Source organism: Amia ocellicauda, chromosome 17 (assembly GCF_036373705.1).
Source record: "Amia ocellicauda isolate fAmiCal2 chromosome 17, fAmiCal2.hap1, whole genome shotgun sequence".
In the NCBI taxonomy this organism is placed as follows: Eukaryota; Metazoa; Chordata; class Actinopteri; order Amiiformes; family Amiidae; genus Amia; species Amia ocellicauda.
Window position 1 is genome coordinate 1,752,029 of NC_089866.1, and position 16,335 is coordinate 1,768,363.

The 16,335-nt window shown below is 48.4% G+C and overlaps 1 protein-coding gene across 2 annotated transcripts; it reads right to left on the reverse strand.

Moving 5' to 3' along the window:
* Positions 1 to 310: 310 nt before the first annotated feature.
* Positions 311 to 16,313, reverse strand: snx8a (sorting nexin 8a). Of its 2 annotated transcripts, XM_066689508.1 has the most exons (13): positions 16,194 to 16,313; positions 13,296 to 13,423; positions 11,787 to 11,916; positions 9,189 to 9,379; positions 7,845 to 7,965; positions 6,927 to 7,063; positions 5,655 to 5,735; positions 5,157 to 5,317; positions 4,610 to 4,739; positions 4,351 to 4,419; positions 4,073 to 4,222; positions 3,718 to 3,867; positions 311 to 3,254 (listed from the first exon to the last, which is right to left on the reverse strand). In XM_066689508.1, the coding sequence occupies exons 1-13, from the start codon at positions 16,213 to 16,215 to the stop codon at positions 3,156 to 3,158; spliced, it is 1,569 nt and encodes a 522-aa protein (XP_066545605.1). In that variant the 5' UTR covers positions 16,216 to 16,313; the 3' UTR covers positions 311 to 3,155. The 2 variants fall into 2 exon arrangements, with proteins under 2 accessions (XP_066545605.1, XP_066545604.1); XM_066689507.1 differs by lacking the exon at positions 13,296 to 13,423 and having other exon boundaries at positions 16,194 to 16,253.
* Between the last annotated feature and the right edge of the window lie 22 nt (positions 16,314 to 16,335).

Here is a 16,335-nt window from a genome sequence, read left to right on the forward strand (position 1 = left end):
TCACAAGTTAAATTGTCCGTCTGGCCCTGGAGGTCTGTGTTCATCAGCTCGTGCAGAGGTTTACACTCGACAGGAATGTCATTTCAGCCCCAACTCAAGCCCCTCCGTAATGACGGCTCTGTGCTTCTAACCCAGCGCTGCTCGGCCCGGGGGCCCGACTGAGAGTCCAGTGGAGAAGGTGAGCGTGTCTTTGGGAAAGCAGGAATGAATGATCGGGGCTGCTGTTGAGAGAGTGTGTTGGATATTAGTTCATATAAAGCAGTGTGTGTTCAGTCTGAATTTAGACAATGATCGGGCCTCCACGCAGGCATAGGGACCCAAAGGGTGACGTTTATTGTCAGAGGAAGAGGAAAAATAATGATTTTTTTTTTTTTTTTAATAAACTGATATTCAGACATTTTTGCCTTCCATCTGTGAGTCAAGTGTCAATTATTGTGACAAATCAGTCGACACTGAATCACTAGCTTTATAAAAAGATTAAACTCAACAAATATTGTCGAGTTTCCCACAATGACACATGACAATTCCCAAAATGAAAAGCGGTATAACAGGAAAAATTGTGAATCGTAAATGTATATAAAAATCAAACGTATTGCCTTCAACAATCTCACTAAACACAATTTGTGTCAGATTAGAAGCTACAGTCTCTCCGCCGTGTTCAGACGCGCTGGGCCCTGAACGTGAGCGATGGTTTAAACTGGGGCATGTTGTGATTGAACAGACACTGAACACGGGTTTGGAATGGGATTTAAAAAGTATACATTCAAAATAATAAGGAAACAGACCTCAAATATATTAGGCTTTGAATGGTAAAAACACCAGTGAGTAAAAGAGAAGAGAGTTCTTGATTTGCAAGCATCTGAGATGATTGTAGGAACAGGAGAGTTCAGCGAGATCTCAGATTTAAAACCAGATAAAGTGCTAAACCTGACGCGCTCATACTCTTAAATTCACAAATCTGATAAAAACAATGCAAACATTATCAATATTTCAATGTGAAGCTTCATTTTCCTTCAAAATACTTCATTATATTTTTTTCACCCTGTTTAGGCACAGATTCTCGATTGTCAATAATGCAGAGCCCCGTCATTTTCAAATGAGCACCACTGAAGGTCCCATTTCACCATCGGACCCCCACACCCTTTAGGTGACCAACCTCCTACATGGCTGTCTGCATCTGAACCCCCGATACCAGATTTGCATGTCCGGGTCTGCGCCATCTTTTGTAGGCCCCAGGCTGCTCATTTTAATATGACAGAGCTCTATAATATAAGAATACCGCTTATTTCATGTGTCGGCATTCACGCGTCATTAAAATCAGCAGAGGGGGGTCCGGGAATTCCAGTTTTACCAATATCTCGATATAAAGAAAAGCTTTAGAGAGCTACAAGTTACACAGCACACGCCTGTGATAGAGGCTTTAAACACGTCGTGCACGAGGAAAGATCACTGTCGATGTAAAGAGTTCAGGCCAGGAAACCTCAACAGCAACCAATCCCGCTCAGGGCGGCTGTATCGTAAGAACTATACACAGCCTTACATTATACTTTTAAGGCAGCTTTTGCAATACACTTTATAGAAGAATACAGTATTTACAGGAAGGGTTAGACAGTCCCGCTCTGAACACACAGCTCCTCCGCGGCCCTCGTGCAGTCCCTGTCCACGCGCGCTGGATTGTTTTCCTTCTAGTGTCTCCCAAAACAGTACATGAGATTGCAGCTCTGAAGACTAGTGTTGGAAAAGCGTTCCCGACACACAGCCGTGAAGTTTCGCATCGATTGACCTCTTTTCCCAAATCACATGTAAAACTCACCACCCACTTTCATCTGGGTGATTTCCACGCAGACTGGAGGCTCAGCAAGGCGTTTTTCATACCCTTCACTTTCATCTCCAGCAGTGAGAGCGAGTGCCGTCCCTCTCTGGCATTTTACTCTGTGTGCCGACGTGTACATGATTACGACTCTCTCAGTAGGAGTGCAGGATACAGTTTACACTATCCTCCCAGAGTCAGACTGGCGCATACTATGTGTATGTATATAAATTATAATAGCTTTCAATAGGAGCAAAGCTAAACTCTTGGCTCAACAATAGCACTGAACGCAGCTGTTCACAGTTAGTCTTAGGAAGAACCAGAAACAATAGTCATATTAGTGTTCACACCTCGAAATATCCCTTTAGGATCATCAAATTAAAGGATTTAGCATCATTCACTTTATATTGATATAGATACGAAATCAAGATACATTTGTTAGACTACACTATAAAATACAAGTCATAGTACTTTACTATGAACCAAAACACGGTGTGTATGCATCATGCCAAACATTTGACACGACACGCTTGCTTTCTGAATATAAATGTTATAAAAATACATACGATTCTTATTTTCCCGTCTCTCGATCTCTAGATTGTGGCAGCTGAGGCACGTCTCCAGTTCCAACAGGGGGAACTGCAATAACAGTTGGTCAGGAAAAGATTCCCCAACTATCCTTCATTTATTCTCAAATTTTCTAGAAAACACAGTCTCTGCGTGTGTTAGACTGCAGAGCCCTGCCATCCTCTGGCTGCCGGCGGTAGTGCGACTAATCAGAGTCTGGCACAACGTTGTGAAGCACAAAACCTCATTAAAAAGAGATCTAACACAATGAAACGATGCGTCGTCGTATTTCCGAGCCCTGCAGCCGCAACAGAAGATGTGATTGACGCGGTGAAGCCGATTGGAGATGCTGTAATAATGTGCTGACGATCAAAACCCGTTTTTGTTTTCCGTTTGCGACTTACAATGCTATGACCTGGTTCGAAGGTTTGAGAATCCAAGAGGCTCAAACCGGCAACAATTCTGGAGCTTCAGAGAACAAAACACACACACATATATATCTGTATATCATTCTCTCTCTCTCTGTCATATATATATATATATATATATATATATATATATATATATATATATATATATATATATATATATATATATATATAAAAATCGTTTCTTTTTTAATTCCCCTGTAGAAGCTCATTTAAGAGCAGCTCTGTCCTGGCCGTGCCATATCCCTCGGTTGCTGGTGTGTGCCGGCGTTGTAGCGCACCACCCACCCCCTGGCCAGAGGAGCCATGCTGCCAACAGCGGTGCTGGGGGGTGGGGGGCTCTTTGCTGGTTAATGAGGCAGGAGGGCGGCGGGGGGGGGCAGCACGCCGTTGGACCCCCCGAACAGGCAGCTGAGCTTCGGCTGCAGGTCGTTCCACACCTCGCTCATCTGGGGGGGAGAGAAGAGCTCAGTGAGAGGCGGCGGAGGACGGCGCTGTGGACGCGTCTGATCAGATACGGCTGCTCCGCGTCCTGTTTGGTGGCCGTGTGACAGAGCCGCTGCAGATAAAGCTGGCGCGGGTTCCTCTCTCTGCTTTAATCAGGGCTTGTTTTGTTTGTGTGTTTTTTGTTGCTAATCCTCAGATGATGAAACCCCCGAACAGAGAGAGGCTCTTCCTGTGGCCGTCGGCAAGGAAAGCAACTCCAAAGCCTGCGAGGAACTCCAGGGAAATCAGTTTCTGTTGCGTTTTTTTAAATGTTTTTCTGAGAACAAAGTAATAAAATTAAATCACGGGCATATGGCTGACCTACTTCTCCCCCGCCTGAAGTGCTTCTGCCCCGACCGCCAGATACCACACCCACCCCCACGCCGCTCCGCTCCCCAGAGAAGCCCCCCACCCCGGCGCACGTACCTCTCGGTGTCCCTGGATGTGGGAGCTGACGAACACCGCCAGGATGTGCGCGGTGATGGGCAGGTAGGTGTAGATGAGCTGCGTCTCCTGGTGCAGACAGAACAGGGAGAAGTAGTTGCGCAGCTCCATGGTGAGGATGGCGTTCTCTTGCTGGGGAAAACAGACACGGAGTCAGGACACATGGAGCCCCCAAGAGCCAGGGTGCGAGACCCCAGCGTGACGTCACGTGGCTACACAAGAGGGCGAGGGCTTTTCTAAGACTGTGGTTACTGTACCGAGTGCGGTTCCCCCCCGGGCCACACCCCCGAGGGCAGGTCTGATCCCTGTCCCACCGGGGCCAGGGTGGTCCGTTTACCTGCACGATGCGCGACTCCAGCTGCTCCACGGTCACCGGCTCCCTACTCTGCACCGTCGCCGACATCATCTGCCGCTTCATGACGCTGTACTTCTGCAGCGCGCGCTGGTGCTCATGCAGGACGCCGCGCTCGTGCCTCTCACACAGGTCCTGCAGGGACACGGGGGGCTGTTATTCTTTTGTGATCAAATATTTAATAAACAATAAATAATAATACCTCCCACCTCCCCCGCAGAGCGTAGAGAGAAACAAACACATCCACGCTTGCGCAGACTCACTTTGTACGACTGCAGTAGATCCAGGAAGAGGTTCAGTTTCTCCACGACATTGTCCGCTTCTCTCCTCCCCTGAAAGAGAGCTGCGATCAGCACCACGCCGCCCCGGCACAGAGAGACTCAGAGGGCTGATGTTATTTCATCTTATTACTGTGTAACACTTTGCAGGCAGGTTACGCACACGATTGTGGCCCCGTGATGCCACGCCACAATCAGCAGTGCCGACCAGAACCGCCCCACACCGCCCCCCGCGCCGCCATACCTGTTGTGCCGCTTTGTCGGCCAGCTGCGCGAACTCCCCGGACAGGCCCTTCAGGGACGGGCGCAGTGCCGCCCAGGTGTTGTTGGTGGAGGTGAGAGATGGGACCGGCAGGGCGTCCGAGCCCAGGGTGCTGCAACAGAGACACGGCACAGACTGTCAGACAAAACAACAGAGGCAAGGTTCCCACCATTCCCCACGGCTCACAAAAAAATGTGCACGTCGAGAAATCCCCATCCCCGAGTTGGACAAGGGAGTCTAGAACGACTGCGGTGTAAAACTGCTGAACACTGTCCAGTTAAACTGAGTCAGCAAGGCCAAAAATATCATTCACCTAAAAAGCAAAAACAGTTTGAGCCTGAAACCAAGGCCATGTCTATCTGTTGAATGTCTAATTATATATACATACACACAGATTTATTTTCATTGTACTTAATTAATAGGCACATTACTCTTAATAAGTACTAATTATGACTAATAAATACACAAACACACTCACAGAGGTAGCTGGCACGTCCACACGCAGGCACACACACACACACACACACACCTGAGCTCCCTGCCGAACAGCAGCAGGTCGGTGGCGTTGTCGGCCGAGCGCGTGGCCATCCGGTCGGCGTGGTCCCTCAGCTTGTGGAAGCTACTCAGGATCTTGTAGATGAGCTCCCTGCTGGTGGAGAACTGGACCTGGATGTCGGCGGGCAGGTACTCCTGCCAAGAGGAAACCGAAATTACACGTTATTTCTTCTTTGGCTTCACCAGAGTTGCTATTCTCAGCAGGCAGAGAGATCGGACATAGATTCATCATTTTATACTGTAAAACCCACGAGTGGACACTAAGTGTAGGAGCACTGAAAACAAGGGAACAGGAGACACGTCTTCACACCAAGACAAACAAAAAAAACACGTTCCATCTGCAGCAGGAAAAGCACTATGGTTTTCTAGGTCAAATGGAGTCACAATGTAAACACTTCACATGTGTTTTGGGTTTTTTTGCACAGGGGAGAGCAGGCGGACTCTCGGATGGCGCTGTGTGGGGAGAACAGACCTTGGCCTGTGTGGAAATCCTGCAGGTCAGGAATTCGTCACCAGTTTTCTTGAAGGCCTCCCGCAGTTTGTTTTGAACGTCCTGGATGGGAAGAAGCAGCAGAAAACCAAAACAAACACGTTACACCCAAGTCAAACCGCAACGACCACAAACGCTGCTATCACACCTGTGACAAATACAGGTACGTTTTAATTCTGTCAACTTTCAGTAGCAAGAACACAGGCCTTACTTTAAAGTCACCGACACCATCAGTGCTGCTCTGTAAACCAGCCGGCACACACGCACTTTTCTCCCGTCCTTTCTGCTGCTTGTGTGTTTTCTTTGAGAAGGAGTGGGGTGGGTCTTTCCTGGCCTAATACGTGAACCATGTCTTAATAGATGAGAAGAAACTGCAGCGCTACAGACCAGGGCTGCCAAAGAGGGGCTCTGATTCTGCGGGGGAACTCAGCGATATACAAGATATCTGGGGAAACGCAGCCTCGGGCTTCTCAGCTCCAGCATTCTGGCTGCGGACGGTGCCTGGGCAAGACTACGACACACAGACGGCACTGCACAACAGGACGAGGGCCAGGACTAGCAATGCTCAGAGCTGCTAGCTCTCCAGGCTTCTCCAAAACCGGGAAAACGCCCTCCCCCTCTAACAGTCTCCCTGCAGAACACGGTGCATCGCGGACATAAATGTCCCATTAATCCACTCCATTATTTCCTCGCCACTTCAGCATTCCCATTACAGAGGGGTAATAAATGTCACAAACTGGCAGCAATAACGAACAGCAGACCGAGCCGCCGCCAATCTGGATTCCCCTGAACGGATGTCTCCGAACACATGTATTTGCTTAGACACGTTCACAAACCATTAAGCATTGCCATTAGCCAGTGATAAGTATGCCGTGTGGATAACCGCGGCCGGCATGCTCCGGGGAAGGAGCGCGTCAAGTGACTTCTCTTTATGGATTCCCACACGGGCTGCGGTCTCCACTCACCGCCCGGCCGGGACAGCATCGAAACGGGAGCGCTGGAGTGTGCATCGCTGTCACAAATTATATATGAGGCGGCCGCCAACAAGAAATTGGCTCTGGATGCGCTGGGCTGGTTGGTGCTGATTTGATTTGATTTGTGTGTGCAATGTGAAAAAGTGTTTTTCATATTTAAAAAATTACAAAAAAAAAAAAAAAAAAAAAGCATCTTCTGGGATGCGTCTGACGTGGACTGTAACTTATATCCACAATCCGGGGGGCAGCGAAGGGCTCTCCGTTAGAGGGGGCCACTCACCGAGCCGCTGAAGGTCAGGAAGATCTTGACGAGCTCGTCCTCGGAGAAGCTCGGGTGCCGCGCCACCAGGTTGATGAATCTGCGGAGAGCGCGGCACCGGCCCTTGATGAAGTCCCGATCCGAGTTGGAGGTCAGGACTGTGAGCACAATTCAAAGAGAGGGAAAAAAATAAGTTTTGGTCAGTTGGTGGCACAGAAATTCAGCAACAATATTTGACAGCCCAATAACGGCGAGAAATAATTCCCCCTTTAAAACTCAGGTTGTAAACATGTAGCCACGACTCAGACTCTGATCCAGAAGAACACGCTCTCTCTCTCACTTCTGCTTCGACGCTTCGGTTCCTTCCACAGAGGATGACGTTTCGCGCTGCTTTTCAGGAAAGTCCCGGAGACATTGAGTAACAGATGTCCCGGAGTTTTGGGGAAATGCGTTAAAACTTCCCAACAGAAGACAGCCGATGACTCAGCCGACAGAACCGAGATCTCACGGTGTGTGAAGCGCCACGGCTGACGGGGCACAGCGGCACAGGTTATTTTAGGAGGAAATCCCCGTTGACAGGTTGTGTTTGAGCGCATTCACGCGCCAACGGCAGCAGAAAACAGAAGCAAGAACTGAAGCAACCTGATACTGCGCGCTCTTACAAATAACCATTCTTCAGGTACAATATAAGTCAGTCTAGGTGTCACCAGATCAGACACTACTCAGTGTGTTGGGTGGGGGGGGGTGATGTAAATTGAATATATTATCCAAGCTGCATTGCCCATTCTCATTCATCTAGTAGAAGCAATCAAAATACTTTTCATTTGACTCCTGCATAAATACACGCTGACACACAGCTAATGTGGCACTAGACTAGTCTTCAACAGAGGGTGAAATGTGAAAAGTGATGAATGTGTTTTTCTGGAGACGAACGCTCACCTCCTTTGAGCATCCGTTTGGGCGGGAGCGCCGGCACCATCCTGTAGGCAAACCTCTGCAGCAGCAGCTCGTGGAAAACATCGAAGTCGCTGTACCTCCGATAGACGGACGTTTTTAAACGCTGCAAGGCAACACACAGCACGATGAATAAGACACGGACTGAACCGGCTGCTCACGACGCATCGCACTCCACTGAGGCAGAGAACACGCGTGTGGAGCTGCCGTTTTAAACACGCCACCACTTCGACAGTTTCGTCCTGCACACATATGGTCGACTGTCTTCGAATCAGGCAGCGCAGAGGGCCCTCAGAGCCAAGGAAAGAGGAGAGAGAAACAGATGGAAGAATAAAGTTAAGAAAAGCTATTCACACAGTTCCCCCACGTCTCTCTCCATTATTCTTGGAACCGACGACAACATCTGAGCTACCGTCCAGCACGGACATCAGCCATGACTCCGCCTCCCTGAACGCTGTGTTCATGTGGGCGGCAGATGAACCGCAGGAGGACACCGAGAAACTTACAGGAATGGACAGGGAACTGGGTCTGTTTTTAGTTTATTTGATGTCTTAATTATTTTTTGGTTGAATGGTGGTTCTTATTGGAACTTACTGATCCGATTTAAATTCTTAAAACAAAGAAAACAGCAACAGAGCCGAGTAAAATACTGTTCAAAGGAAAGTAACGACACTGGGATGTCAGTTTCTTATACAGAGTTGTCTAATATTGTACTATTACATAACTTGCTAAACCTACTAACCTAAGAAACCCTGGAAATATTACACACTAATAAAGGGGTAACACACAGAAGACATTATGCGCTTCATAGCTATAAGGTGTACAAAGACACCACTGTTCCTGTTCAACCCTTATTAGTGTCCTGGCCTTCAGCTCTGTTCCACTGATGCGCCTTTCAGCTGAGCCACGGTGATGTCATAATGATGTCACGAGGTCAGCTGCCCTGCTCCCCCGGTCTGCCACGAATATTTTCCCCTCACTCACGGCAGACATGGCCTGCGCTCGATTATCCCGAGAGCTGCCCTAGCATGTATTAGTGTGGACTAAGGAACAAATCCTCAAGCTCTTTGAGTTTTGTTTTTCTCCTCCTCCGGTTGCCGACAGAACTGGTGCCTCTGTACAAAGATGTGACTAAGTGAAATAAAGCTAAAACAGGAGGGAGACACAATCCGTTATCCGACTGCGTGGCCTTGTGGCGCTGGAGGCAGACCCTAAAGGCAGGAGGAGGGCTGATGGGTAATTGTTTACATACAACAGGAATGGAAGAGCTGTGGGAGAGCAGGGCGAATCTGGAAAAATAGCACACTTCAACATGGCACACGTTCTCACCTGACTGGTGACCTCATACTCCACGTGCTTGAGAAAGAGGCCTTTCTTCTCTGGGATGAGCTCCACTTTCACTGTGTCTCTCTCCAGCAGCTGGGCCAGGCTCTGGGACAGGACCAGGGGGCTCCCCGAGGCGGGCTGCATCCTGAGACCCGGCAGCTCCTTCAGATCTCCCAGCTGGGGCTTCGGGAACTCTGTCAAGCAACCCGGCGACACACAGTGAGACACGGCTCACGGGCTCCACGCACACACGGGACAGCCAGCAGCACGCAAGCGCTTGGCATCCACGTCACATGAAACCGCCATGCAAATATATGCGAAAAGCAAACTAAGAACGACGACAAGAAAATAAAAAGCATAAAACGAAATATAAACCAGCTTTGTGGTGAATTGGAAACAGAACGACTCCTTATAATTGCGATTTTTTTTTCTCTCTTCTTTGAAAGGAAAAGTTACTTCTGATCATGTGGCAGGATTGAAATGTGTGCTTAAGCATGCCAAGCCAGGAAAATACTACAGTCCTTTCCAATACCCATTAGCAACACATGTGCCACTACCGAAGCCCCCGGATAGTCTCACACAATCTCATCAAAACCCCAGATAAAACAAGTCGGATGAGTTTGAATAAAACTTAATTCGTGCATGTAGAGATAACGCTGACACAGATCTAGATTATAAAACCAGGACCGCGAACACACAGATCTCCCTCAGAAGGGTCCCTGCCTTTGGTTGTGATGAAGTAACGAAGCAGAGAAGATGTTGGCCTAATTATTCAGACTTCAGACAATACAATTCAGTCAGCCTGTTGTCAATTATAGCAAAGATCCAGCAACAATGTGAACCAGTGAGGCTTTCCTTAACAAACACACACACAGGCACACTAAAGTTCAAATCGGACTCAAATTGAGTTACAAGGAAGATAAACAGTACACGACAGTACATCAGTATTCAGGATATGACAATAACGTGTCCTACCAGACCTGCTGTGGCCAGAACAAACCTGTTGTACAGGTGTCTGACAGACAGACACATCGCACACCCAGCTCTGGGCTCAATCACAACACCAGGCACTGCGGTGAAATGTCAGAGGTGCCGAGAGAAGCCCCACATTAGTTCCACATTTCCTGTTAGTTTAATACAGTTCTACTGGTCTTCAAGCTTCACCTCTACTGTAACTGAAATGTCCAAGTCCGCCCTGCCAAGTCAGAGATGTGTGCTACACCGTGGAACTGAGAAGAGACCAAGAGCGCCGAGATCCCCCGCCAGATCCCGTGATGCAACTGTACATCACGGAACGGAATCAAAAAATCATCCGATGTGATCCGGAGGGTCTGAGGCCAGTCGAGTGACAGTCTGTCGCAGGGGCAGCTGGCAGGAAATTAAATTTGCTCAGAGCCAGAGACGAGGTGAAATCACGGCGCTGCGAAGAGAATTTCCAAACATACCGAGCTCATATTGGGAACACCTGTGAAAACACTGCAGTCTTGGACGGAGATGGGAAAACCGAGGGGCCGGACTTCTCGCCCCCTGGCCCACACCGCACTGCAAGGGCCAACTCCATACTTCCTGTCGCACAATGCCAAGACACTATTTTATGTATGCGTTTACTTGGGGGGTGGGTTGGGGGAATAAAAATACCGCAAATGATCATTTCGAATGGGCCGGTATGGGCCGTTGGATTAGACTCCTAGATCATCTTCACAATGCTTCACCTCATCGGGGTTTTCTGTTCATAGGACACAGCTGTGGATGTACAGGTTTCATGTCAATGGCCCACACTTTCTCCTGTTATTGTACGTCCAATTAAATACTAAAGGTCCACTCATGTTGTGTCTGTGCTAACTGGAGTGAAAAGCAGTAACTACACAATTATACATTAACTACTCACAGGTTTTAACACTAATCTGCGCTTCTTCACCCGTTAATCATTAAAAACAAAACACATTAACCCGTGTCCCATCACAGCCAACCCCCCCCAACTCTGAGAGAATGATTGCATTGGAATTCCCAACAAACAGGAACAGAGCCCAAGATCGCAGTACAAATTATTCAGAAAATGTGCTGATCAGCTCCTTTCCAGGGAAGGTGGGGGGGGGGGGGTACAGATGCCGGAAACGCAGCTCAGAGGTGAGTGGACGGCAGCCAACATAGACAGCTCTCACACAGAGCACGAGTGTCAGCGCCAGCACCGCTGCTGCACCGGAGCAGAGAGCTGAGCACAGATGGACGCCCTCCCAACACCCCCCACCTCCCCAATTGAATATCCACATCGATGACAAGACACTATTTCTCACTTTTTGGTTAACAGTAATGAAATGTATATTTTCCGCTACATCTCCAGGTAGGAATTTCAAACAATAAATTTTTTCATACAACTTTTCCTTCTCGCCTTCCTGCAGTGTATTACTGGACACAAGATCAGGACAAATCCAGACAAACAAAGCCATCTTTTGGAGCAATACTGGAGCCACAGACAATGTCTTCTTCCTGAAAACCGTCCGTAACTGATAACACTGTCCTGTCAGAGTGGCCCAACAGCAGCAGCACTACAGTGACTCGGGCCGAGGTTCTTATGGACCCTGCATTTCGGCGCTACATTACCTCGAATGCAGTTCTCCAGCAGCGCTGGGCTGGGGTTTTTCCCCTGCTGAGCCAAAGCGATCAGGGCCAGGGCTTTATACAGAGACAGCTTGGACAGGGATCCCTCCTTCAGGTCCACTTGCTCAGAAATCTGGGGAACGGAGGAACACAGTCAGCCCCACAGTGGTTAACACACGGGTAAGACGGTCTACAAAACCCCACTTGTATAATTTGCTGTACAAATCGTGTGGGTCGAAGTTTTGCTTTGACCCAGACCCTAGACATTAGGAACACATGCCTGCGATTGAATGTGTGGATGAATTTGCCCCCTCAAAAACAGAAACAAACTCTAAGCAGGAAATATGGTGTTGAGACCTGCTGGTTTTGTGAACTCAGCAGATTGTAAAAGCCATCAAGCCCAGCTTCCCTTATTGTGAGAAAGGAATCTGTTGTTTAAATGTACAATACATCTCTACTGTATGCGTTTTGGTTTTTTCGGTCCCTCCCCGTCCTGTGGATCTGGATATTGAACACTCACTGGTAAGTACCTCCCTGAACAAATGCCAACCATTGACCTTAGTGCACTGACACAGGGAAACCCCTGCTATAACGAATCCGTTTCCACTTCCCCTGGCTCAAACACATCCGGGGAGGAATGATCTAGTTCAAGGCAATGAAAGTAAAAATGCCGGCTTCACGCACACATGGCCATATCATAGCATCTACTGCGCAGTCGCTCTCATCTTGGATGACAGGACTTCATTATTCAGACTCTGCAGCAGCCGATGCATGGTCAACCAGAGTCTCCAGGTCGCCCAGTAGACTCAGAGAGGTCAGGCAAAGACGCCAGATCAAGGCTTTTCCTCTACCTGTCCGGAAACTCAGTTGTGACTCGTTTCCCGGACACTTTCCTCCGAGATAAAAAACGATCTTGGATTCCAAGTATTTATTTATAACACTGAACGGGAGCCATCTGTTCAAGTCCCCCGCCTCTCCATTCCCTGCATACTCTATCAGTTCATTCGGATTTGGATTAGCTTTGAAACAGACAGACGGGATTTCCTGAACGATAATCCACCCAAATCCAGCAGGACTTCATTATCTATGAAATATGCTCACTGGAAGGAAGTTAACAGGAACTGGATTAAAGAAAGTCCTGTAGGGATGAATATTTATCTATTATTTGTACAACAAACATTTCAATTTTGTTTCTGCCTAAACGTACCAGCGATATACACTCTGCACGAGCCCCAGCGACTCTCGCTTCGCCTGCTTTTCTACGTTTTCACGGCTTGCTGGGCTCACCGCCGAGCTAATTTCACAGGTGGGCTCCAGAAAACAACACCTGCTTTTGCATTTTGACACAATGACGACCCCAATCGAACCGTTTCGGGCCTGCCTTTAAATTTATTCAAAGCCAAACATCGATACAAAGCCTGGCTTCCGTCTGAATATTTGCTCTTAGAAACAGAGGAGGTCTTTCCCTTGAGCCTCTTCCTCGAACAGGAGGTGGTCTCACCCTGTGCTTACCTGGCTCTGCACTGAACCGGGAAGGTCCGTCTTGTTCAGCAGCCTTTGAAAAACGTCAATTTGCACCCGTTCATCTTTCTTGCTGCATATGGCCTCGTACACTTCTCTGTAATAGGGAGGAACTGAACCTACACACAGACAAGTATAATAAACACATAAATAAATATACGACTAACTGCAGAGCTCACGGTTATTAACACACAATAAAACTCACTCTGACAATCACATAACCAAGTCACACAAATAAACTTTAAAGTGAAAGGACATGTCGATCTGCCACACGGGCGTCTCACAGGGCCGACTCCCTGCCGATCCCCCCCGTCCACCCCTAGTAAACAATCCCCGAGTGCAGCACTGTGCCTTACCTCTCCGTCTCTCCGCCGCACACAAAGTGCTCTTTGTAGATCATGACAAGTGAGCCGAATAAAAAGGGGAGACTCATACAGGAACCGTGCGCCACGTGTCCTCATGGGGGGGGATTCCCAGCTGACACAGGGGACACACAGTCACTTGTTGACAAAGCTGCCATTTCCCTTTCTATTATTATTCTCACCAGTTCCCCAAACGTGTGTGCGTGTGTGTCCAGTGAAAGCCTCAGCTCTATGGGGAACTTCACACACCCTTCTGCCCGACCGGACTCTACAGAGCACCCTGACTGCTGGGCTCCACAAATGTCACTTTCTAAAGGATTAAACCCCAAACAGTGAACGGGTCTTGGGCTCAGAAGCAACAGCACTGGGGAAACAGACAGCGTTCATTCTCTCACAGCCACGTTACTATGAGTGTATTGAACACGCTGTTCTCTCATAATAACAAGCCCAAATTGTTTAAAAAAAAAGACTGTAGGCAATGCGGAATATGGGTTTATTAAATTATAGCTTTTCAAAACTGAGGTTGTGCCAGTATACATCTGTCCCTGAGAAACCAGATGTTACAATCCATGAATAGATGAGGTCATTCAGTGCTGCAGAACTACACACCTCACAATCCTCCCGATCACAGGCACTGCACATAGACAACCTGGTACGCAATAAAAGTGCACTTGATGTATACGTCCCAATATTAAACATCGCTGAGCATGCCATGACCAGCTGGAATGGGAAACGCCACGTTATCACACCGAACCCAGAGCTCTTGCACAGACTACTAAACGGGCAAGCGGGAAACTACGTGGCACGCCACAGCAGGGACAATGCTCAGCCACTTAGCTGCATAAAAACAAAAGGATCTCCTGTTGGCTTTTCTGTGCCAGTCAACGGAAAACCGTTGAGGCCTGCGACAGGTCTCTACGGAGACCTCTGGATGCGAGCTGGCCCTGAACGCGCTGCCCCGAGGCACCAAGGCTGTGCGTGTCCAACACAGCCCTTCCCAGGCATTCTGCAGACACAACACATCCCAGCCCCTGTGAAGGACATCCGCCCCTGCCTGCACCACGCACACGTTGCACAACAGCTAAGATTAAGACAGTACGGCCCAGAGAGGATCATGTCAAAAGTTAATCATTTTTTTGTACATAACAGCCCGAGTTAAAGTCGAAGTGCACTGTAGTACAGTCTGGAAAAACAATAAAGCAAAGGGCTGTACAACACAAGCCTTAAAATAAAGTCAAAGTCATAAACAAACTCACAAGATTTCCCCAAGATATGTCATTTGCTGGCATGCAATAAAGCTGAAATTGCATTTTTACAGTGTCACTCTCAGGGGGAAGAGAAAAGAAAACTAACTTAAGCTTTTCTCCCAAGGTTGTGGCCTTGCATATCAATCAGATCACATTTTCCCTGCCACTACAGGGACGTGCCATTAGCTTCACTTGTAAGAAATGTGAAAAAGTAGCTGATGCGGCGCACGTCATGGCCAGGGCCAGGGCCAGGTGGATGGACAAGAGAACTTCCCACTGAATGCTCTGGCACTGAACTGATCTCCTCTGTGCAGACGTGCGTCAGGGGCAGGAAAGCGCACAGGGCTGCACACCGTGTCCCACATGATGCTGGGAGACCGCTGGACAGTCATGCCAGAGCATCCTCCATCCTCGCCCTAACCCGGGCAAGAGGACAGGTCTGCTTGCTCTGGAGACCCGGTGCACATCAATATCTCTGCCTTCATCCTAAGAATTGCTTGACACTATTCTTTTTAAGCAATAAGGCGCAGATTATGACACCTAGGTACATGTGTTAACGCACTTAAATGTCGAAATAAATGCGGGTGTGAAAGCTAAAACGATCGTATCTCATAATTCACACACAACAATGTTCAATTGCAACACGCGTCTGAACATCGTAATTACACAAATCTTCTATGTTTAAGAGACAATATGCATAATTCAATCAGCACGTATCCCTGCCGGGCATCTTCAAACCGCATTAACCCACCGATCAAGAGACCTGGGGGCGGGTCGTGCGGGACTGTCCAAGGATGCATCCCTCCCCAGCGGAACCCACAAACAGTGCAAACAGTGCAAACAGTGCAAACAGTGCAAACAGTGCCCAAAATAGAATTTATTCAGAAGTCTTTTAAATCGTTAATTAGATTTCTATCAGATCTGCAGAAAGGCGCACTGGCCAAAGCGATGGTCATCTTGACATTTCACCCACATGAAAGAGCCCAGACACTAATAACGGTGAAGCGTCACTATATGACCATATGCTTGTTTTGCTTTGTAAAGTACAGCTCAAAGACGATTTCTACTGCCACTCAAACCCAGCTCAGTCGCTGCGCTGTAGCGGTGGCACAGCCAGTACTCATGCGCACTGGGAGCACATCTGCACAGCACATCTGCACAGCACGCTGCCTCTCATTAAACAATTACCTTTTCAATCACATGCCCACACCTGCCAATACACACATCGCCCCATCCACGAAAACGTCAGTAATAATGCCGTTAGAGGCGCCTGTGCTCACCTTCATTGATCTCCCCCTCCATGGCTCGGCTGTCATGTGAGCCGCCGCAGCGCCATGTGATTTCCTGCAGAAAACAAGAGCGCTTTAAAAGTGTGCAGAGCAGGCAGCCCCGCGGCCGACCGGAATGTGCCCGGAGTGAAAG